The 24455-nt window shown below is 43.4% G+C and overlaps 2 protein-coding genes across 7 annotated transcripts; one reads left to right on the forward strand and one right to left on the reverse strand.

Moving 5' to 3' along the window:
- Positions 1-148: 148 nt before the first annotated feature.
- On the reverse strand, positions 149-2383 carry LOC119137563 (myocilin-like). The gene is made up of 3 exons (XM_037276971.1): positions 1788-2383; positions 1074-1172; positions 149-997 (listed from the first exon to the last, which is right to left on the reverse strand). The coding sequence occupies exons 1-3, from the start codon at positions 2251-2253 to the stop codon at positions 204-206; spliced, it is 1359 nt and encodes a 452-aa protein (XP_037132866.1). The 5' UTR covers positions 2254-2383; the 3' UTR covers positions 149-203.
- A 6170-nt stretch (positions 2384-8553) lies between these two features.
- On the forward strand, positions 8554-24134 carry dnm3b (dynamin 3b). 6 transcript variants are annotated; one of them, XM_037276956.1, is made up of 22 exons: positions 8563-8888; positions 9217-9359; positions 9451-9664; positions 10208-10281; positions 10469-10618; positions 11117-11320; positions 11747-11845; positions 11963-12123; positions 12320-12462; positions 12568-12703; positions 13062-13129; positions 13256-13394; positions 13563-13649; positions 13770-13840; positions 14289-14343; positions 17297-17410; positions 20344-20453; positions 20726-20840; positions 21030-21197; positions 21285-21520; positions 21607-21780; positions 22592-24134. In XM_037276956.1, the coding sequence occupies exons 3-22, from the start codon at positions 9504-9506 to the stop codon at positions 22632-22634; spliced, it is 2508 nt and encodes an 835-aa protein (XP_037132851.1). In that variant the 5' UTR covers positions 8563-8888; positions 9217-9359; positions 9451-9503; the 3' UTR covers positions 22635-24134. The 6 variants fall into 6 exon arrangements, 5 of the variants coding, with proteins under 5 accessions (XP_037132853.1, XP_037132852.1, XP_037132854.1 ...); XM_037276955.1 differs by having other exon boundaries at positions 9217-9664; XR_005100945.1 differs by lacking the exons at positions 20726-20840; positions 21030-21197; positions 21285-21520; positions 21607-21780; positions 22592-24134 and adding an exon at positions 14659-14726 and having other exon boundaries at positions 8555-8888; positions 9217-9664.
- The last annotated feature ends 321 nt before the right edge of the window (positions 24135-24455 follow it).

A 24455-nucleotide genomic window follows, 5' to 3' on the forward strand; every position in this document is an offset into this window, starting at 1 on the left:
GTTCTTTACAATGTCTGCTAAAGTACATATCTTATTTACAATGGTAGTAGAAAAATTGTTTCCAGTTATACACTTGGCTGTAAGGATTTGTCATGGCAACAGAGACAAAGTGGCAAAGCGCAACAAAGGGAACGACATCCTAAGTGACGATTATGTTGTTGCCGTTGTTTTTGAAAATAATCCCACTCTCTCCACTGTCATCTTCACTTACTAGCCCCACCCACTCGAATGTCATAGCTGACCATGTGGAAGTTGTCCCAGGCAAACAGCTTTCGCTGGGCGTGGTTGTAGTCCACCATGCTATTGTAACGATATTTATTTTTGAAGGGCACAGAGAGGTCGCGGCCCGTCTTGGTGGCCGTGTCGAACACATGGTTGATGGTGGTGTTAACCGCTGTATAACTAGCCACCGTGTACAGACGAGCACACACCAGGAACGCGTTGGCCACAGTGTTCTTCCTGATTTTAGTCTCCCAGCTTCTCTTGACTTCCAGGTTCTCGGGGTCCAGCTGAGAAAGCACAATGGCGCCTTTTGCCTTGCTGGTGCTGTAGATGGCCCACAGACCTTGCTCATCTACCGCCAGGTCGATGTCAGTGTAGCCCCCCCACAAGTAAGGGTACTGGCCGTGGAAGCCGGCGTGAGGGAGATCCCGACGCGATACCAGGCTCTCTGAGGCCAGGTCGTAGCGGATCAGGGTGCGGCTGAGTTTACGCTGGTAGTAGAGGGAGCCTCGGTATATCGTCGCTCCCGTACTCTCGACCGCTTCGGGCAGGAGTAGGATTTTCATGGGGGGGCCGTGGGTGAACTGCTTCATGTCTTCGTATACAAACAACTGACGCACATCTTTGCCCACTGTATCGATACGCCACACTGTCTTGTTGCTATACTGAGTTCCTTGAGGCTCGGGATCCTGCAGCCAAACTCCGTACTTCCCTGTAAAACCGTCAGCTTTCCTGTGTAACACAGGATCTTCCACAGAGAGCAACTCGCCGCAACCTAAAAACAAAATCACCAGGACCATGTTTCTTGATGCATGCTTTTCAAACATGCCAGCGCATTGACAAAAGCTTACTGGAACCATTTCGATCAGGAAGCAGGTGGGATGCTGGGACTTCTGACACTTCTGCCTTCATCTCTTGATAGGCATCATTTCTGAAATCATTTTCAAGATCTGTGGGGAAAAAAATTATGGTCATCGTTATTGAAGTGGTGCATGTCAGGCACTGCCCTTGCATATGAATTTTGGCAGTATAGCCTTGGAAGAGGTACAAAGGGTCCAATTAGTCCTGTGGGTTACATAAGTGTATGTTGGACCTGGAGGGATGTAAATGGACTCCCTGTGTGTTCCTACGGCGCTGCTTTTCTATGTTGGACCTTTACAGCTTATGGCCCTTAAAGGTTCCATCGAGTCCAATAAATTGCCCCGTGGTTTGCTTCAAAGGCTTGGACACGGCTTCTCATTTATAGGTCAGCAAGTGTTTCCAAACATTTGGTACTGATTGGTCCTTGAGGGACACAACACACGATAGCTCGAGTAAGATGCAAGTAAAGCAGTGTGATGCATTTATTTATGTACACAGCAGGTTCCCTGTTACTTCCCGGTGGCATTCCTGAAAACAGAAACGTAAACAAGACATGCATGGCTGACAAAGTTGTAAATTAAGACTGTGTTGGAAATTCCAATCCCCTCACTCAACTGGAGACTGCAATCTGACCTGTTGCCCCTTTCAAGATGTCATTTAAATGAAAAACAGTGTCATAGCATCGATTCAGGTTTTTGCTTTACCACTGGCAAGTCTGTGGTTGAGTTTTCTGCGAGTGTCTGCTGAGGTGTTTGTCTGCAGGCAGGGCTTCTGCCTGAGGCTCTCAGTCTCGTGGCTGAGTTCCGTCACCCTCTTGTGGAGCTCCTGGATCTGCCTGCTCAGTTGATCTTTGTCCATTCTCAGTTGGTTTCTTTCACCTGTTATCTGGGAGAAAGTCTCTGGAAGGCCCACCTCAGCATCACTCCTGGTACCTGCTCCAGCTATCAGCCGGCTAACCAGAGCCTCAAGCAGGGTGAGCCGGGACAGGACTCCCTCCATCTCAGGTCTCCCGTTGTCCCCGGTGCAGCTGGTCTCCTGGGGGCTGGACACAGTAAAGGTGTACTGACAGCGTCCAGCAGCATCGTTGGAGTGGCGCAGGGACGCATGGTCTTCAGCCTGAACTTGGCTGGCCGAAATGAGGAACGACACAAGAGCCACTTGGAGCCACATTCTGCAAAGGAAAATGGAATTAACGGTCCTCTTTTTTTTTCACCCAGATATAAATACCTCAACTTTATGCTCCTTCAAGCTGTTGTCAGTGCAGATCTGTCTGAATAACAGCAGCTGAGACGGGGATATTTATAAGGGTAACTGTCACAGTGTGGGAGGGGAGGGGAGGGGAGGGGAGGGAAGGGAGGGGAGGGGGAGTGTGCCAGGGAGGGAAAACAGCCCGAGGGTGTGGGATGTTTGGCCACGTGCTTTGTCTCGATGGGGACAAACAATGTGAAAATGGCACTGTGTGGTGTATTTTTCCTCCCTGGAGCTTCTCAGCAGTGGGTCTGCCTTTGCAGGATATTTTGACTGGAGAGCATCCTTTCTGCGTCTACTGATTGTCAGCTGCAATGTTGTTTACTTCCCCACATAAGTAATCATTTTAACGTCCAACCACAGTGCGATTTACGGTAAATGCTGATAATGACCAGTATTGTAGGAGATGGGCGCTGGAGGCTAAACATAGAGGAATTTGTGGACGTGCTTTGACATTGTGATTTCCATAACGCAAGGCCGACTCGCCCATCTGCTCCAAAAGTAGGAGGGTAGACTGACACAGGTGTCGAGGATGGTTTCTCTGAAAGGATAAATTGTTATTCCCTTCTCCCAACCAAAACGTATACTTTTCTTGCCCATGACGTGCTTTAAATATACTATGATTATAACTCCAACTGCAATATATAACATATATAAAAATTATATTTATACTTCAGGCAATACAACAAACTAGTTTGCAAACATACCGTATATGCAAACTTTATTGGCTATCTAAAATTAATAAATTACATTCTGACCTCCATTAGAATCTTTTTGAAACTTTTGGCATATCTTGTTCAAAGTTGTAATCATTTTAGAATTGTTTTTTTTAGCATTGTTAGTTTTTATTTAGAAGAACCAGTCGCTGTTATGTCACTTTGTAAAGCCAAATTTGCATTTTAATGAAATTCTAAAATGCTTGTTGTACCTGCATTGTATACCTCATTACTTTTTGTGAGACATCTGGGACTCATTCTGATTCTCTCGAGCAGTGAGAGGAAATGATGATTACATCCCTGTTGGAGGTAAATGTCCTCACAAACATGCATGTTCACACTTTCCTTTGACTTCTTTGTCAATACGCTCTCCTTCGTAATGATTACAACACATTTGCCATAAATCCAGCTAGTTTCCGACCAGTAGTTTGCGCTGCACATCTGTGTTTTGTTAACCTATGTGTTTATGGCACATGGCATGGACAGTCAGCGGTGTTTTTCAAAGTCAAAGTCAAAGTCAGCTTTATTGTCAATCCCTTCATATGTCAAGACACACAAAGAAACCGAAATTCCGTTTCCTCTATCCCACGGTGACGAGACATACAAGTAGACGACACAAAATAAAAACAAGAAGGCACAAACAATAAATAATAAATAAAAAATAATAAATAAATAAAATGAGCGATGATAAATAATAAACCAATAACCCAACAAATAAGAGGAGCAAAACTGAGCCAGTGTGCATACAGCAGACAGTAAGCATAGTGCAAAGAACAGGACGCTACGCAGAAAGGGGGAGCGAGTTCAGGATCCTAATAGCCTGTAGTATGAAGCTGTTGGAGAGTCTGGTGGTGCGGGAGCGCAGGCTCCTGTACCGCCTCCCAGAGGACAGAAGATCAAACAAAGAGTGAGCGGGGTGACTCACATCACTCACAATCTTGGTCGCCTTGCGGGTGAGATGGGAGGTGTAAATGTCCTTCAAGGAGGGGAGAGAAGCACCAATAGTCTTACCAGCCGTTTACACTATGCGCTGCAGGGCTTTCAAGTCGTAGTCAGTGCAGCTGCCACCCCAAACAGCAATACAGCTGGAGAGGACGCTCTCAATGGTGCCGCGGTAAAATGTAGTCATGACGGCCGGAGGAGCGCCCGCTCGCCTGAGTTTCCGAAGGAAGTACAGGCGGCGCTGGGCCTTCTTCGCCAGTGATGCGGTGTTGGTGGACCAGGAGAGATCCTCACTGATGTGCACCCCCAGGAACCTGGCGCTGTTGCTTTTGCCATGAGATGTGTGTTTTTCTTTTCCAACATCACAATAGTTGAAAAAAATATGACTCGAGCTCATTTGTTATTTTCCAAAAGTGCGGATCAGTCACGTGCAATTCTTCTTTTGTTGTATTTCCTCTGTAATAGGAACTTCTTGATAACATTTTTCTAAGTAGCATGTTTTAGTTATGTGTTGGATTTTGTCCACAATTTAGGGAGCGCGCTATCTGCGCCTCACGGCAAAAGCCATTGCCAATCACCTGTTATCCAATTTACTCACTGCATGCTCGTTTGATTTCTTCAGATTTAGGAAAATGCTAAGACACTGCAGCAGAAATTAGACTTACACAGGGTGGTTGAGTTCAATCACAATTCTTGTTAAGAAAGCTCTGTTTTCAGGAAAGTACAATACAGCGCTGGGCCTTTCAAGAGCAGAAAGTCTCCATTCAGAAAAGGCAACATTCAAGGTTCTTTGGTCAGCTTATATTCAGTTGCACATGCCAGTGTGGGCCGAGTTTGATGGGTGATGAGTCAGGGGGTGTGGCAAGTTCGCAGGAGATTCTGATTCCATGGGAGTGGGTGCTGGTTATGGGCGATTCGGTGTGTGTGGGGGCTGTTGTCTTCCATCCCGTCTTTCGGCCTTGGCGATCATCTTTGGCCGAGTCCTTGGGTGGGGGCTGTTGTCTTCTATCCCGTCTTTCGGCCTTGGCGATCATCTTTGGCCGAGTCCTTGGCTGACTCCCTCTGGCACCTGCTGGTTTTTATCTCCAAGTGACCTTCCTGTAAACATTCTCCTCCATTCTTGCACATACACTGTCGCACCTCATTCTTTCATCATTCTTTCAATTTTGTCATTTTGTACGAAATTATGTGAGCTTTTTGGCTGTGACATCATTAATGTTCCTTGACTATGCAAAGTTTGTTCTTTTGATACTCCATGTCTTTGCTTACGTCATTATATTCTTAGTTTAATCATGCTTCCAACCCTATCTTTTCTTTGTTAGGCAAAATATTTCCCTCTGTCCAGAACGTTCAGTAGTAATCGAAAACTGGCGTCTAGCATTAGTCAAAACATAAGATACAATCAAGTACTGAACATTTTTAGACGACTTTGGCAGTGTCCATGATTTAGAGAATCATCAGGCATGCATTAAACAGTTCCTTAAGGGTCATTAAGCTATTCAGGCAATATATCAAAAAACATTTGTTATTTCAAAATGCTCAGAAATATATATCAGATCATAAAGTTATAAAAACCTTTGTCATTACCACCTATCAAAAATGTCTAGTTATGTCTGCTTTATTGATTTGGTGTGTAGGTATAATTACGTATATGCTTAAAATGTTTCTTTTATTGATTTAATATGTGACTATACTTGTCTGCTTATGTACTTTATTCAATGAGGTTTGAGCATATCTGTTTTTGTAGCTAGGCAGGACTTTTTGTATTTCGACACCATTCCTTCATATGTAAAAGTTATTTTCAACCACAATATCTCGTTAACTTTCTATTGCTCCCAAGATTTTTATTAGGGATGTTTTCGATACCACTTTTTTTCAGACCGCTACCAATAAGAGTACTCAATTATTTACTAATTAGTCTCTGATACCGATACTAAGTGCTGTTAATTCTTTGGATACATTAAAAAAAAAAACAATGACAGAAAATTTCAAAGAAAGACCTATACAGTCAAACCTCGGTTTTCGACCACAATCCCTTCCAGAAGGTGGTTCGAGAAGCGAATCGGTCAAATTCCGAATCTATTTTTCCCATTATAAATAATGGAAAAAAATGTAATCTGTTCCATGACTAAAAAACCCCGCCTTTTTTAAGCATTTTTTCATTTGCGCATTTTTGTCCGATCGCGCAACTGCAGCGCTCCGCCGAACGCGCAACCGTAGAGCGCGTCGCCGACCGCGTAACTGCACCGCGCTGGTTGCATTATTGTGACAGAGCTGTCGCTGAAATTTAGAGAATATTGTTAAAGTCCTGATGTACTTTCCAAAATTTAAGTGTACCTCAGTGCGCAGGGAGCTTAATTTGGTCCGATCGCGCAACCACAGCGCGCCGGGCGCTCACTGTCGCATTGCTTTAAGAGCGTCTTTGTGTTTTAGGATGGCTTTACTGCTCCCACTTGCTTTCTTTGGAGGTAAGATTAGGGGTTAATACAATCCTCAAAGTAACGAAAATACAATAACAATGGAGTCAGTCGGCATCCGGGCCGCGCGGTCGGGTTTTCTCGGGTCCTCCCGGCTCATCTCGCGAGGTTCGACCTCCGAATTTTGTTCGACAACCGAAGCAAACAAAATCTCAGATTTTTTGTTCGAATTCCGATTTGTTCGAGAACCGGGACGTTTGAAAACCGAGGTTTGACTGTATATCCAAATATAGCATTTTTCATGAAAGAAATATTTGTAATTTTCTCTTCTTCCAATTACTACTTTCTAGTTCTTGATAAGAGGGCAAATGACATTGGAGTACCGATACCTTGAAATAAGGCTGGTATCGGCAGTGACACCAATACTGGGTATCGCTACTCGCCCGACCCTATCCCTGCGTTCTGTTCAAAATATGACACAAACAATCAGAGCAGGTTTGGACCACGATGATACCAATATGTGGAAATAATCCAGTCCAGCTCGCCCTGGTAAAATCGCGTCACAGTCGACATCTGACTGATGTAATTGTTTTGAACATTTGGGCTATTATGATGATACCAGATGGAGAAATTGTAGCCCTCATTATTATAGTGGCAGCAATGACAAAACCTGCAATGAGACTATTTTAAGCTGCAGGGACCTTTCATTGCCTGTGTTTGTATGAATAATGAGTTATATCATCTCACGTGAAAGGAAAAAGAAAGAAGGGCAGCTGGGGACATTACCGTTTCACAAAAACAGAGGAAAAACTCAGTCAGTCCAGTAAAATGCTAACTAGTACAGTTGTATAATATGTCACTTTTGATAAGATATTTTTGCTTTTATTTATTTATTTTTTTATTATTTTCAGTGACTGATGAAGTATTAGTAAGAGCCACCAGACATGCTTTTGCATGTGTGAAGAATTTCGTAACGTTTTACTTGGGTGCAAGTCTGGATTTTTTGTTTTCACCAAGTGTGTTGTCAAGCACTCAGTGTTCCAGCACCTCGTAACTGCACCGCCCCACTGGACCTAACAAAAGGGCCTCAGACTTTATTTATTTTATTTGATTGCGGTTGAAAGCTGCCTTTCCTGTGAAGTCTGCTGGGATAGGCTTCACTGTAACCTTGAATACTTAATAGAGCAACGGAATTGTTGATCAAATACTGTTTCGTTTCAATTTGATATCCTCCATCTGTACACATAGATACAATAAGAAATTCCTCGTTCAAGTTAGATGTTAGCACGTCACCCGTAACCTGTGCCCCCCCCCCCCCACACACACACACACACACACAACCTCCTGTAAACACGTCAAACACCATTAAATGTGACCCAAGGAGGTCCTGTGTATGTGACCCCTGAGTCATGCATTTCAAACAGGTTGAGGTGGTCAAGTTGGATCTTTTATTTTTGAACCTCAAACGTTGACCCAGGAACCCCGTCTGCTGTCACACCACATACCGCAGTAAAAAGGAGTTGAGGAAAGGTGGGGGACACCCTGAACTGGTTGCCAGGGCACACATAGACAAACACTCGCACTCACTCTCTCTCCGACCTACCATGGGTGTCCTTGGAATGTGGTAGGAAAGCGGAGAACCCAGAGGAAACACGCACAAGCACAAATAAACAAAAAACTAAACTTTTTCTTGAAAAAATAAAACTTGAAACTGAAAATAAACGTGTTGAGCTTGAAACTTCTTTTTATTTTTAAAAATAAGAATACTTGTATGAAAAGTTTTTTCGAATTGAAAATTGTTTTCCTTCGCTTTGGTAATTTTTCTCAATAAACGATTAACCATTTAATAAATTATTGCTCAACACCAACCAGAAAACCAGTTACCGACCGGCTCCAGGCAGGTTGCTGCTGCCCTCTAGTGCTATTTCAACACACTGCTGGTGCATTTGTAAGTAACCTACTACAATATACTCGAGCTGCTTTTTGCTCGTCCCGTGTTGCGGCGGTGTGCAGCGGTGCCGCATGACTCACAAGCCAAGCCAGTCGCACGGATGTAAACAGGGGGCGGACTCAGGTAGTGCTAACCTGCACCTTCCCAGCCAACCAGAAGGCGCCGCTCCGCGCCTCCTCCCTTCTCGACGTTTCTCATTGGCTCAGCGCCGCGTCGATATGCTGCATAGAGGCGACGCTCTGCGATTCTGGCAGAGAGAGGGAGAGAGAAGGGTAAAATGATTAATCTGTCGACGGCGAATTTGTGCCCGCAATGATAGCCCGCTGATAGACATTGGGGCCCCGAGCGTGACGAAACACAGCCCGGAGAGTAGCATTAATGCGCAGGAGGCGCACATCTCGCCGTCGTAGTGCCGCCATAGCAAGTGGCGCCGTTTGTGTAATCGTGCAGGCAGGCTCGCAGCCTCTTCGCCTCCTGAGCTGAGCGTCCTTTCAGCACTGGACAGCGACACCGAGGAGGTCCTGAGGCGAGGTAAGCTGACTCGCAGTGGTCACTTGTAAACGCCTTCATAACAATTTGACGAGGTGCGCATGCTGATGAAGGCACTTCACTTGGCGTTTGAGGCATATGTGGCCTTGCAGGATGCATGAGCTTGATGAATGAAAAGATATAGAGCGTCATCCAACGAATGCCCTTGAATCGATAGGCCTCTCGTTACGCGTGAGTGTGCGTGTGTGGAGGAGAAATGGGGGGGGATGGTGGTGGTGGTGGTAAGCAACTGCGCATTTGTCTGTCCCTTTCTGTTCATATCTTTCTTTTCTACCTCTCTCTCTCTCTCCCCCCTCTTTCTTTCTTGCAGTCCTCCCCTCTTCTGCAGTCAGTTCGACCCTCTCTTGGCTCAGGGCAACGTGTGGCTAGATGACTTTACTACATCAACAAGCACCGCGGTATCCTGGACTAATATAGCAGCGTCACATCCCCCTCCTCTCTCTCTCTCTCTCTCTCTCTCTCTCTCTCTCTCTCTCTCTCTCTCTCTCTCTCTCTCTCTCTCTCTCATTCTCTTTCTATCTGCCCCCTGGCTGCTTCTCTGGAGCTCTCTCTCTCTCTTTCTCTCTCCAATCGCTGATCCCTCCGTCCAAAGGCACCATGGGAAACCGTGGCATGGAGGAGTTGATCCCGCTGGTCAACAAGCTGCAAGATGCATTCAGCTCCATTGGCCAGGCATGCAACCTGGACCTGCCGCAAATCGCAGTGGTGGGCGGCCAGAGTGCAGGAAAAAGCTCCGTGCTGGAGAACTTTGTGGGCAGGTAAAATTGAGCGCGGCAAATAGGATAATCTCTTGACCTTGTGACATAAGAAGCCTATGGGGACCAATCTCTTGTGGCCTACAGAGCTCAAAGCATTCACAGTCAGCATAGAGACAGCACAGGTTGAAAGTGCGTTAACCACACCCACCACGATCAATCTTGTGACTACGAGAGCCATGCTGGATTTACATTTAGGATGCAGCAGCAGCACCAGCTTGGCCCACTCCTGTTAGATTACATAAACAACATTTTTGTACATTTTTTTCTCTAATTCTTCACATGACAATTTTCTTTCTGTCTGCTTTTATTAATGTAATGATTCTCAATATTGATTGACATTGTCAGAGAGGTATAAATGATGTCTTGTATTCTTGCGTGGTTCACTCAACTAACTTCCAGGCAGGCTGCGTGGGTTCACTTCCCACTCTGCGGTGGTGTGAATGTGAGTGTGAATGGGTGGATGCCTCTTGCCTAAAACTCAGAAATGCAGGAGTTCATTCTAAAGATATTTGGTGTTGACATGATGCATTCTGATGTCCACAGGGACTTTCTGCCCCGTGGATCTGGTATCGTCACTCGCAGGCCCCTGGTTCTGCAGCTTATCAGCGCTTCTGCAGGTGGGTTCCCACACATTTATGCACGCATACATGCTGCTGGCACACTCACAAAATGACAAATGCACGCCCCCTCCCCCTTTTTGTCATTTATATGCTGCCATTTTTTTTCTATTCCCTGCTCTCGCTCTGACAATCTTTCCCTCTCACACACGGCTCCCTCACCACCAATCGGTCTCGGTCTTCGCAGAATGGGCTGAATTTCTCCACTGCAAAGGAAAGAAGTTCACAGATTTCGATGAGGTTCGCCAGGAGATTGAAGCCGAGACGGACCGCGTTACCGGTGCCAACAAAGGCATATCTCCTGTTCCCATCAACTTACGCGTGTATTCCCCAAATGGTGCGAAACCACAATTCCTTCAATTTCACTACTTACGGCATTGTTGACTGCGCTATGAGTCATCCAACTCGTGCTCTCGTCTTTTTTTTATTTTGAAGATTTCTTGATTCAACAGTACAAATATAGAGGACTGTCACGCAGCCCTGATTAGTCTTTTGTTGTCATGAATGGAAAGGTGGTGATAAAAGAGTGCGTTAAGATTGACCTCAATTAAGTGCACTTATGAGGGTGCACTAAATGGTACCTGATTTGAAGTCACACTTCATTTAGAATGAATAAGAGAGTAATTGTACCTCATCGGTTTTAATAATACATTTCTTGCTTTACAATGGTCAAGTCAATAATAGTTAGTCTAAGACGAAGGTTGTTGTATTGCATTTTCATATTGCATATTGAATTGATGTATTTGAAAGTATATGTGTTGATATTGCAAACCATCTTGGAAGACTTTCAGCAGGTGTTCCAAATGTCTTGTTCTTATCTTTTCCTGCTGAACAGTGCTCAACTTGACTCTCATCGACTTGCCGGGGATCACCAAGGTGCCGGTTGGAGACCAGCCTGTTGACATCGAGCAGCAAATCCGGGAGATGATCATGCAGTTCATCACCAGGGAGAGCTGCCTTGTTTTGGCCGTCACTCCGGCCAATACTGATCTCGCTAACTCGGATGCCCTTAAACTGGCAAAGGATGTTGATCCTCAAGGTGAGGCCAGGAAAGAAGGACATAAAAAAAGAATGAACGAGAAGAGGAGGCGGATACGGATGAAGAAGTGAGGGGGGGGTCATGAAGTGTTTATTGAGTGCATCAATCGTCAATACCAAAATAAATAAATCGAAAATAAACTTTTAAAGCTCATTTATAATAGGAATTGTCAAAAATGGAGGAGTATTACGCTTTAACCATAGCATTTTAGTCAGTGTTATAAATGTAAATTGAAGTTTCTCTTCCATTCAAATTTTGGATTTTCAAAGCATTTTTAAAAATGTTTTTTTATTTTTGCCCTAATTTTAGTTGTCTTTAACGATGATAACCTTGTCTTATACTGTGCTATCTAAACGGAAAAATATAAATGATGATGAGGAGCAGATTTTTTTTTTGAACAAGGCCGTGTTTAATTTTGTCCTACAGGTCTGAGGACTATAGGGGTGATCACTAAACTGGACTTGATGGACGAGGGCACAGATGCCCGTGATGTGCTGGAGAACAAGTTGCTGCCACTGAGAAGAGGTTTGTTAGCAACGACCTTCACACAACCCAAGCTACTTTTTTTTCTTTTTTAAAAATCTCTCTCACCCCTCCTGGCTCAGTCATTATTTTGTCCAATTTGTGTGTTTTTGTTTTCAGGCTACATTGGTGTGGTGAACCGCAGTCAGAAGGACATCGATGGGAAGAAAGATATCAAAGCAGCTCTGGAGGCAGAGAGAAAGTTCTTTTTTTCTCATCCGTCGTACAGACACATGGCGGACAAAATGGGCACCCCGCGTCTGCAGAAAGTGCTCAATGAGGTGATCATAGATTTAATTGCATTGCACTTTGCATGATTAATAAGATGCTGGCCTAGATTTGTTTTCTCACTACCGTTGTATGAGGCATCATTGTGGGGAATGCAAGACAAATCAAATCTTTATTGTATATACATTGTTGACCAGAAACATGTACAACATTTTGAAAATGAATATTCATGTAATGATGTTCCCATAGCAACTGACCAACCACATCCGAGACACCCTGCCAGCCTTTCGCAGTAAACTGCAGTCCCAGCTGTTGGCCCTGGACAAGGAGGCCGAGGAATACCGGGGATACCGACCAGATGACCCATCCCGCAAAACCAAGCAGCTGTTGCAGTCAGTACAGATGAAATAACTTCCATCATATTATTAATGGACAAAAAAAAATCCGTCTATACAGGATACGTTCGCTACTGCTGCTCATGCATTTTTTTCCCTCAGGATGGTGCAGCAGTTCTCTGTGGACTTTGAGAAGAGGATCGAGGGGTCAGGAGACCAGGTGGACACGGTGGAGCTGTCAGGTGGAGCCAAAATAAACCGCATCTTCCATGAGCGTTTCCCTTTTGAACTGGTCAAGGTAACCTTTATTCATTGGAATAAAACAATGATGGTAAACAATATTAGATGTTCATATTTTTTGTCACCTTGTGTTTTAATTGCATGTTTTTTTTTATTACTTTGCTCGGGCTATAAAAAGTCCTTGAGATTTTTCTTTTTGAAAAAGATTGGATGCTCTAACTCCCACAAGGTTGCTTGTGTAATTCCTTGACAAAATGATTACACTGAATGCCAAGCTGAACGGAAGTTATTAATATTCTTTTAAAATCATTTCTCTCCTTGTTCTTTGTGCCACACATGGCTCCAGCCATACCGTTCGAGCTTTTTGTTTAATGGCAGTCAGTCACACGCTGGACCCGTCTGAATATTCTTTGTAGATGGAGTGTGATGAGAAGGAGATGCGTCGTGAGATCAGTTATGCCATCAAGAACATCCACGGAATCAGGTGCAAGCCAGACACCTAAAAATATAATTTCCATGGGGAGCTTCATTTTCTCTTTGGTTTCTCCTGCAGCCACATTTTTGAAAGACACATTTGATTTTTTTTCCTCTGTCTATTGTTGGGTGGCAGGACGGGGCTGTTCACTCCAGACATGGCGTTTGAAGCTATTGTGAAGAAACAGATCATCAAGTTAAAGGAGCCTTGTGTCAAGTGTGTGGATATGGTCATCCAGGAACTCATCAACACTGTACGCCAGTGTTCCAACAAGGTGATTCATACATTTCTATACTCTGCCGTAATGCAGTTTGTCCACAACATAAAGACTGAAATTTTAATTTGAACCCAAAACAGGGATGACAGGTTTAGAAAAAAAAAAGTGCTTTATCAGCAGTCATTAGATGGAAATAATGACATGCTGTGTGTTATGTGTTTACAGTTGGAATGTTTCCCAATGCTTCGTGAGGAAACAGAGAGAATTGTGACTTCTCATATCCGAGACAGAGAAAGTCGAGCGAAGGAACAGGTAACAACATGATTTGTTTTGTGATCCATAGCTTGCTAACCTAACTAACCTCACTATGTACAAATAAATGTCATTATTCCTTAGAAAGCCTAAACAAATGAGTCTCTTTTATTGTTTCAGGTTCTGCTGATGATAGACATTCAGCTCTCTTACATCAACACTAACCATGAGGACTTCATTGGCTTTGCAAAGTAAAGACTCGCACTGTACAGATTTACATCAGCCTTAAAGAGGAAGTCAACCCCAACATTTTCTTTACAATTAAATGTTGTATGTGGGCCCACTAGTCTAACCGCGGCATTCTGATTAATGTTGCGTTTGAGCATTCTGACTTATGCAGCACAATTCCCCTGTTTTTTATCCATCTCAGAGGGCAGCTATTTTGTCACTTGCTGTCAACCAATCACGACTCCGCTTCAGAGAAATTGTGAGCCGTGATTGGTTGTGAAACTGTGATGTCATTTTCAGTCAACAGCAAGTGCCAAAATGGCCGCCTTTGGGCGTCTCTGATGGTGTAGGGGTAAACTTGCCTCTTGTGTTTGGGTTGACTTCTCCTTTAATAGGAATTGTGCAAGTTAGACAGTAAAAAAGATTCGATCACTCTCTTTATTGTCGCTTTCATCCACTTCTACTTTGCAGTGCGCAGCAGAGAAGCAGTCAGACTAACAAGAGTCAAAGTTCAGCAACAAATCAGGTGAGGGATTTCTTCAACATATAGGGTAGGATGGCCACTTAATTGACAGAAAAACATGGAAATGTTATCATATATTTTCTTCTTGGATTTCATCTGCTGTATTTTACACAACATATATGCATTTATTTTCTTTTTTAGATGTGTGTGTGTTATTTTGCACTATACTACATTATGTCTTTAACTGGACAGCTTTTGTTTAGCCTTATTATTTCAGTTTCTACGAATCACATGGGATTTGCTTTTTGCCACCACCATCAACATCAGTGTTGTTGTTGAGACCTTTCCCTTTGTTTGAACCCCTCCTGTGTCATCAAGGTGCCACTTTGCATTTCATCCCCATCCTTTAGTGAGAATGTCAGCTGCCCTCTTTTGGGTGTCTGTTGGTGAGTATTGCTCATTGTGGGTTCTGCTATGCAATATCCTTTGTGCCTGCAATAACGCATTTACCCAAAGTATGGTGCTCTCTGCTACTGTTGCCTTCATAGCAACTTGACCTAACTGGATTAAATCCTCTAGAACAGCGGTGGCCAACCCGCGGCTCGCGAGCCGCATGCGGCTCTTTGGCTGGTTTCATGTGGCTCTTCAGGAGATTTCACATGACAAGCGTCAAAATGCTTGGCTGGCGCTGCCATTTATTCACCCTAGGTGGCGCGCTGACCAGTTGAATCGGTTTGAGTTGAAAAGAAGAAGAAGAAGAATGACGTACTCTAAATCAGTGGTCCCCAACCTTTTTTGCGCCACGGACCGGTTACGTGTCAGAAATATTTTCGCGGACCGGCCTTTATATAAATAAATACATTTATAATAAATATATAAATACGATGAAATAAAATGATACGACTGGCATAAAACCAAATATAAACCACATAAAAATAAAACTCACCATTACGTTGAATTAGTGGGAGCACTGAGCTTGTTTCTCAGAAATGAGCCGGTCCCATCGAGGCGTAATTGGAGACAATGTCCTTCTTGTTCACGTTTCTGTTCTTTAAAATAATTCCAAATGTTTGTCTTTTAATGCGGAATGCTTGGTCTCCATGTGCCGAAGCAGTTTTGAAGGCTTCATTGCCTCGTTAGCTAGCCTGTCGCCACATATTGTGCGTACTGGGCTTGGCGCGTCAAAGACACCTGTGGCGATAAATCCATATTTTAAGTAGGACTCCTGAAATTTTCTTTTAAATGCAGCTTTCCTTTTCTTAGAAGTCGTAGCCTCTTCTTCTTCCGTCTCCTTAGTGGGCTTTTTTCCCTTTCCGAAGAAGCTTTCCAAACATTGCTCATTTTTGCTAGCTTCGCGGGCTCTACTGGGGTGACATGTCACGTGACCGGGACGAACGTCTTGACCGAATTAACCTGTCAAGAGACACACATGCACCGACGGATGTAATTAGGAAATAATCGGCAGATTTTTTTATATTTTTCAAAATAAATTCTTACTCATTTTTGCTAACTTTGCGGGCTCGACTGGGGAAACATGTCACGTGACCGGGACGAGCGTCTTGACCTGAATTAATTGATCGTCGATAAAAAAAACGGTTTTTTTTCTGTGCGGCTTGGCGGCCCGGTACCAAGTGACCCACGGACCGGTACCGGTCCGCGGCCCGGTGGTTGGGGACCACAGCTCTAAATGATGACAAATGCGCGCGATCATTTGAGTTGTAAATAATTTGTTTCAAGTTCGCTCTCAAAATGGCAGGGAAAAAAAGCACAGCCAAACGAAATTATGAAGAAGAACACAGGACGTTTTTAACAGAGTGGGAGAGTTTATATTTTTTTTGTTGAACGTAATGGCAAGCCATTCTGCCTTATATGTCAGGCATCATTAGCGCATTTCAAAGCTTCAAATCTTCAGCGTCACTTCAGCTCAGTCCATCCTAATATCGACCAGGAATTTCCAAAAGGGACTGAACTTCGCAAGCACAGGTTGGTCACTTTGAAAAGTCAGGCAGAAAAGCAAATGCAGTTTTTCCAAAGATTTACAAACCACTCAGAGACCGTAACGCTTGTGTGTGTGTGTGGGGGGGGGATGATGTGGCTTTTTGCGATGACACAGTAAAAAATGTGGCTCTTAGTCTCTGACTGGTTGGCCACCCCTGCTCTAGAAGTTAATTTTAAGTTTAAGAGAGTACTATATGAATTGCCGAAATGAATTTCCTCATTACAGGACTAATTTCAATTCAATTCAATTCAATTCTATTCTATTCTATTCTATTCTATTCTATTCTATTCTATTCTATTCTATTCTATTCTAAAAGCCCCCCATTGGTCCTTGTTGCAGGCCTCCTCTCCTCCTGCATCAGGCCTGATTGTAAGATATTACCAAATAATAATTTGCTGTCTAACACTCTCACCCAGCAAATCTCACAGACGATAAGGCAGTGCCTAATAAACAAATATCCAAGAATTGGGCTGATTAAAATATCTGACATATGTCATGCAAATGGGCAAAGGTATTGGGACACCTACAAAAACTGTGTCGCAAGACTTATGTCCACAGAGTGTTGCTGCAGCTTTCTCATATAGGCCAATGACAGCAGTAGCAGCTTTGAAATGATTTGGGTAACCTCCTTAGTGTGTCTTGCTAGACTGACAGCAATAACCACTTTGGCCCTGTGCCTGCAGGCGTGTTTACGCAGGCCTTGTGGGGTCACTAACACAGTTAACACACACAATTCTTGTCCTATTGTTTGTCTGAAGCACTTAACACAAGGATGACTTAATAATAAGCTCACACAGCTTTTTCTTGTGAGGAACACACCCTCTTTGAATGTGCTCTGCTGTACAGTCACAAACACACATTGACACAGTTAACCATTAGCACGGCGCACATTTCATTGCAATTACAAGCAAATGAAGAGCTTGTGTCCTTCATCCCTTTTCTTGTCTTCCAGCTTTTCATTTTTAATAATGAGTTTCTTTTTTTCATTACAACGTTTGACCCTCTTGCCCTCTTCAGGTCATTCGTAAAGGCTGGCTGACCATAAACAACATCAGCATCATGAAGGGAGGAGCCAAGGAGTATTGGTTTGTGCTTACTGCTGAGAGCCTCTCCTGGTTCAAGGACGATGAGGTGACATATTTGATCAAATGTGTGGGGGTGGGGACATCGTAGCGCTAAAATGGTGTCGTAACACAAAGGTGATGGAGGTCAATCAGTGGACAAAACATTTATTTGGCAAAGGCTATATTTCGTCGCCGCTGAGGTGGACACACAACGATGATGCATTTCGAGCTTCCAATGATCCCCAGTGACCCATTTTAAAATCCTAAAAGTATGTAAGTACAATATGGCACATGCCTGAAATAAAATGACTCACATCTGAGTTAAAAAGTGTATTTAATGATTTCCATCTGTAATTACAGTATAGTCGAAATAGCAGCAATGACTCAAGCCAGATGCTTGGATGCCTCCCTTGGCTGGCTGGCTGTTGCCTATCTGCCTGTCTGTGCCTGCTGTACAGGTTGGAGGAGATTCTGCACAGCAAGTGTAGATAGGCGGACACACTGCAACCTCTTCAGATTGTGATGCAGAGCTAGAATAATAACATTCTTTACAAAAAAAACAGAATGCCGTTATTTATTGGCACTATGTTAAATCGGCTTTTTGTGAAAGTATCATTGAGTATTAAAATAGTCTCACATGTGGAAGTATGACATGGTTTTCTTTGACGTTCCATAAGTTCTTTTTTCCCCGCACTGGGAATTCAGACATTTGTTTCATCTTTGCAAATTTGGATACAACCCAATCTCAACCACATGTTCACTCACAGACACTCCAAATATATGGACGCAGGCTTCGCAGCATTGCGGCTTCAGATTGTTATTTGATACCTAAGTGTGGCAATGCAGGAAATTATAGACTCTACCAGCTTGGCCTTGTATATCTCTGTTTTACACTCTGTGAACTTTGGACAGTCACATACACATGCATGTGTTTGTCTCCACTTGGTGTGGTTGGCATTGGAACTGAAAATTCTTGTAGAACATCAGCCTTTAAAAATTCTGTTAGGAGAAACACCACATTTTAAAACTCAATAGAAAGGAAGACTCCTTCATGAACAAAGTATAAACAGTTACGTGAACTCTTTCAGTATTCTACAAACTTTCTAAAGAACTATCAATGGACTTCTAAATTCTGAGTATGGTACAAAATTCTCTTTGCTAGGCTACTAAGCTCATTGGTGCCCGAGAAATCCATGTGCTTTTATGTGAAATCACCCAAGTTCATTTTAGCCACCCACTGAAATCATTTTGTTTGAGTCTGACTGTATTTTCAAGCTCCACTTGATTGATTGTCCCTCTCTCCTTTGGCTCTTGTTTGATGCTTTGCAGGCCCCCCCCACCTCTTTCTCAGACTGCTAGGCTACGAGCCTGCACATTCATCTCTCCTAAAACTGTTTGGAATATCAACACTCGACTATTATCACGCAGTAGCCAGATGTTAACCCTCATGTCCATTTCCTGAAAGAGTTAACAGATTAATGTTTATTAGCCCTAAATTAATGAAAAAGGAGATGTGAGGTCAAAATATACATTAATTCAGTTAAAAAGTACAGCATGGAAAACGGAGAAGTAGCTTGGAGACAGACACCCACACACACATACGGAAAGACAGACAGACTGACAGAAGAAGGTCCATGCCCAGTCTAACCAATGTGCAGACTACTGTACACCAGTATGACAATGAACAGGTAGTCTGAACACTGGGTGGACGGAGCCGGAGTATGGTGTCAGGCCTTTTTGCTGTTTTCTGCCATTCCAGTTGCTTCAGCCGGCTCGTGTCGTCTGCGCCCTCCCATGTTGGCACTGAGCATCCCATCAACCAAAAACGCTTAAACGCTCAATTGGCTCGGCAGAGTTGTCACATCTTTTAGGTGGGTGGCTTTATTTTGTCAGTAGAGGTCTGTCTGCACCTCTGGTCCCCTCACGGTCCATTTTGAGTATCCAGTCCTGACGTGGCATATTCGCTCCAGACGACTGGGACAGACTGGCTGCACGTTCAGGGAGGGGATATTTCAAAAAAGAGGGAAAGAGGGGTGAGTGAGAAGGAGAGAGGAAGCAAGAGGAAGAGGGAGGGGACCAGCGTGACCATATATGGAATGCGGTGACCCCTTTGGAAATACAACCCGGAATGGCTCAACTGACTTTTAGTCTTCTCCCGCTATCCTCTTTCATTTCAATTCAAATATGCGAGAATTTACCATTACTTCTCGGCCCATCAGCGAATCTCCAAATCCAGTTTGGTACTTTTTCTCCCACTCAGTCTTCCCTCCTTCGCCCCGCCGTCTCTCTCTAACCTCAAACACACTCCTCCTCCTCTGCTTTTCCAAGCGCCGCTAAGCACTACCAGATGTTGAATTTTAACGCCAGGCTGTCATTTAATCTTGCTCTCTCCCGCCTTCTTCCCCCAAAAAAATCAGGCAGGAAGTGGGCCCCTCTGGAATGGAAAGAAAAAATATTGAAAAACTACTGAGTAAGGCAGAGAGGGAGGGATAAAAGTAAAAAAAAAAAAAATCAAATCAAAGACAAGAGGTGAGGATAAATTATAAAAATGATGAACGTAAAGCATCGGTCATGAGCCCACTTGTGTCTCCACAGCCGTGCTTGAGCTTCGCACCTTAAAAGATCAACATTGTGGGGCTCCGCCGCTTTTCTACATCTGACTTGACCACCCGAGTTGGTCCAGCTTTTAGCTACCAGCTCTCTTTTGTATAACGCACCGTGAACAACGACTGCGTCCTGACCCGCTCTATAATGACTTCCACATGTGCGCTCCTTCTCTCTTTCTTTCTTCCCCCTCTCACTCCCACTTTTACCTCCCACTCTCATTTCTCCCCCATTCCTCCTCCCTCCCGTCACCCCCTCCCTGTCTACTCCCCGCCTACCCCAAAACCAAAATTTTGCCTGCCCCTTGCCAACATCACCCAAGAATATTGTGCGCCCAAATGTCATTGCGCAATTGACAAGTGAGACAATAACAAATGGCCTTGCTCTGGTTTACAGGAGAAAGAGAAAAAGTACATGCTCCCCTTGGACAACCTGAAAGTCCGTGACGTCGAGAAGAGTTTCATGTCCAGCAAGCACATTTTCTGCATTTTTAATACAGAGTCAAGGTCAGCGACCTCTGCTTCTTAAACTAAATAGTGATTGTAGTTAAATCCAGTTCTGAAGCAATTGTTTTGGATTATGAGTACTTTATTTTTTTTTTTTTACAACAGCAAAATCTGTTGGTTCATCTCCAAAGTTTAAACTTGAATTAAATGTTTGTAGCTAATAGAACTTGGTTGAGTGTGTACTTTGTTAAGATTTATGACTGGTCTTATTGACACAAGTGTGCTTTGACACAAACGACTTATTTTTATGCACGTTCTGCCGTGGCATCCAGGAATGTGTACAAGGACAATCGTACTCTGGAACTGGCTTGTGACTCACAGGATGATGTGGACAGCTGGAAGTCTTCTCTATTACGTGCTGGGGTCTACCCTGAGAAGACCACCACGGTTAGCACACCTTTGTTTAGTGATTGTTATATCCGACCCAAAAAAACCCGTTGTAATCTGCATTCATTTACTTTGTGCCAGTTTTCATAATGTTTGAGTGTTTTGGTCATATCTAAACTCTGTCATTTAATTTGACAGCATGGGGTGGTTTGAATTTTAATTTATTATTTTCTTCCAAAATTCTCAAAGGTTGAAAGCGAATCCTCCACCACCACCTCAGATAACTTCTCCATGGACCCTCAGCTGGAGCGTAAAGTAGAAACTATTCGTAACCTGGTCGACTCCTACATGGCCATTGTTAACAAGTGTATCCGGGATCTCATGCCCAAGGCCATCATGCATCTCATGATCAATAATGTAAACAAGGACCAAACTTCCTAAACTTTATTTGCACTTTAGTCTGCAGCTTAATCCTCAACCTACATTTCCTCTCTCTACCACTAGGTGAAAGAGTTCATCAATGCAGACCTGCTGGCCCAGCTGTACTCTGCAGGAGACCAGAATGCCCTGATGGATGAGTCCCAAGAGCAGGCCCAGAGGAGGGATGAGGTGCTCAGGACCCACCAGGCCCTAAAAGAAGCCTTGGCTATCATTGGGGATATCTCTACCACCACCATCACCGTTCCTCTGCCACCCCCTGTTGACAACTCCTGGGTTGGGGGAACAAGCGGTGGTCGCAGGTACTAAGAAAAAAAAATCTTTTGGAAGCAATTGGAGAAAATGCAGCACTATTTTGTCTTGACATTGGAAACCTCCCATACTGTAGATCACCTCCTCCAAGTCCCACTGCCCCAAGGAGGATGTCTGCAGGCCAGCGCCCAGGCCCTCGAGGTGCCCCACCACCACCAAACCGTCCAGGTCCCCTGGGGCCCTTCAACAACAGTGCTGAGAGCCCCCAGGCTCCCAGCCGCCCAAATAGGGCCCCTCCGAGCATTCCCAGGTGAGTTACAAGAATCTATGTGGTGTTTGTTTTACGCTGAGCTTTGCGCTTTACGAGGCAAGGAAACATTTTTGCAGACCCATGTGATGGGGAAATGACAATTGACTGTCTTGTATTGGCATTAGCCTAGCTCGCCGATAATTAGCTTCATTCAGCACACGTCACTAATTTAGTGATGATAAATGGTATCCTGGATTTTTACAAAGAGTTAGTTGCTCTCAGAAACAGACGTTCCAGTCAATACTATAACATTTTGTGCAACTGTAACTCGTAAACAAGGGAAATTCTACAGAGCATTTTTTTTTAAAGCTCAATTGTTCCAGGATGCTGGTTAACCATTTTCAGAGCAGTTTTTTTTGTTCACATGGTTCCAAGTCAAACTGTTGACATGATAGAATTTGAGTCAACAGACATGTTTTGAATAGTATTTCATACATTTCTAATTTCCATGCAAGAGTAAAAGAAGAGCTGAACAACGTCACGGCGTCATAAGATGTAAGGGCCAATCAAAAATGCAAGATATTCTTAAACCCCCCAAAAAAAGGTTAAATGTAGAGAACAGATTTTGCTGTGCATTGTTCATATGAGTAATATCATACTTTGATTTTCTATGGTTATTGTCCTAGTATTTGATAGCATGCATGATGACAGTTTTCTGTGACATTAACCGTCCAAATTTTATGACCTTTAGAATATTCAAACATTCCATTTATAACCTTATCGCGCTTTAACAAACACTGTGATTAATCTCTTTTTTTCTTTTTTCCCCATCTCCTTCCGTCTTTCGTTGGCTGTTTGCTCCTCACTTAAGTCGACGACCACCGCCATCTCCTACAAGACAAGTACCGCCATAATCATCCTCAAGGGTCACTCTTCTTCCTCTCTTCCTCATTCCTCCTCACTTCTCTCTTAGCCATGGCTCTGCTGCCCTGTTCACTCTCCTTCGTGCAAATGGTGTCCCCTTGACCCTCCTGCCAATTGACCATGTCCATATATCAATGTACAGTATTGTACTTGTCTTGTGGTGTGTGTGTTTATGTGCGCTTCTTGCTCGCCTGTGGTCCAGGTATGCTTTAACAGAACCACCTCATAGTATCATCCACCAATACCTCTTTTCCCCCAACCCCTCACCAAGTCAGCCACCACCAGAACTTGCTGCTTCCACATGAAAATATGTGCTGCCGTATTCATTTCAAAATGCAGCATGGCACATGAGCGTCTCTTATTGCATGGGAGGGTATGTGTGTGAATGTGCTTTGCGTGTAAGGGGGGAGGGACTAAATTGCCTATATGTAAACTCCAATTCACTTAGTATTAATTTATTGTACAACCCTCCCATAAATGTTAATTATAAGCCTAATGTTCTCTATAAGAACACAAGTCGTATCTTAGTACGTGTGCGTTTGTGTGCAAGTAATACTGTGTGTGCGAGAACACGTATGCATACGCAGGCTGTCTGCCGTTTCAGTTGTATTTGTTTTCATGTTCAAAGCTGTTAATGATGACTCATAAACCCTCGGGGTAAAGTTACTATTGGACTTTTGTGAGATGTTTGTGTGTTGTAGTAGCAGCCATATGCACATAGCAAGGCTGAGGAGCACCATCGGTATCAGTATACGAAACAGCCTCAATACGACGTTTAACCTTGTCATAGGTGTCTACCTGTGCTGTATCAATGGTCAAAGTTGTGACCCTCGATGCCTTAAGCTCAGACTCAGATGCTGACTGTTGTTGTGGCTGGAACGATGTTTACCTGTGGATTAACAGATGGCATGATTTGACATCTTCCCTTTCAGCCTTTATCTCAGGTTTGAAACATGCAACCAACCTAATGCACATGAAAGACGAGCACTCTATTTATTTACTACTCAATCCCCGATATTCTTTCTTTGAATCACACACTCATAATGTCGGTCAGTCAGCATCTGTGTTAGATCTTAAGCAGCTATTGTCGGTGTTCAAGTGCTTCTCTGCCAGTTTGTTCATGTGGATATGGTCCTAAACTGTGTTCGGGTTCTGCTGTATTGTTAAGGAACTGTATTGTATTGTTAAGGAAATACTGTACCTGTGGACTATTAAGACTTCACAATGGATCCTAGCGCTTTAATGGTTCTCTGTCCATTCACTCAACATTCAATTTAGACTGCCTTACCGGCATGGATTACAATTCTATATTGCCAAAGCTAAATAAATATATAGAGAATTGCAGACTATAATAAGAAAACTAAAGAACAACAATGAATGATTCCATTTGTAGTAAGATGTTTGTCAGAGAGCATAATGGAAAACACATCTATTGTTATTTTCTGTGTCTCTGTAATGTTCCGCAATAAAATAATTATGATAAAAATGTTCTACTTCTCAACAGCATGCATCGGTTTCGGTAAAAGCATGCAGGTTCGATTCATAAATTCTACATAGATGCGACCCCTTATCTTGCTGATCTCTGTTTGACACACGCCATCTAGTGACACTAAGAATAAATCGCATGTTGAAAACACAATCATACATTATTGCATTAACGGCTGAAATTCTGCAGACTGCAGTCTGAATGGTAGGCCCACAATGAAGTATTGTATTTTTTTATTATTCTTATTCTTATTGTTGTTGTTGTAAACCTGGACAGGTAATGTGTTTTTGGCTCATAGTATTTTGGTTGGATCTTCCAATCAAAC

The sequence above is a fragment of the Syngnathus acus genome, chromosome 17, assembly GCF_901709675.1.
Source record: "Syngnathus acus chromosome 17, fSynAcu1.2, whole genome shotgun sequence".
In the NCBI taxonomy this organism is placed as follows: Eukaryota; Metazoa; Chordata; class Actinopteri; order Syngnathiformes; family Syngnathidae; genus Syngnathus; species Syngnathus acus.

Excerpts from the sequence above, each read along its gene's own strand:
- LOC119137563 (XM_037276971.1), bottom strand. The coding sequence starts at position 2,253 with ATGTGGCTCCAAGTGGCTCTTGTGTCGTTCCTCATTTCGGCCAGCCAA. Across the intron at positions 1,173-1,787 it reads CAACCACAGACTTGCCAGTG|ATCTTGAAAATGATTTCAGA; the intron begins GTAAAGCAAAAA and ends TTTTCCCCACAG. Across the intron at positions 998-1,073 it reads TCCTGATCGAAATGGTTCCA|GTTGCGGCGAGTTGCTCTCT; the intron begins GTAAGCTTTTGT and ends TTTTGTTTTTAG.
- dnm3b (XM_037276955.1), top strand. The coding sequence starts at position 9,504 with ATGGGAAACCGTGGCATGGAGGAGTTGATCCCGCTGGTCAACAAGCTG. Across the intron at positions 12,704-13,061 it reads TCCCTTTTGAACTGGTCAAG|ATGGAGTGTGATGAGAAGGA; the intron begins GTAACCTTTATT and ends TATTCTTTGTAG. Across the intron at positions 13,130-13,255 it reads AAGAACATCCACGGAATCAG|GACGGGGCTGTTCACTCCAG; the intron begins GTGCAAGCCAGA and ends GTTGGGTGGCAG.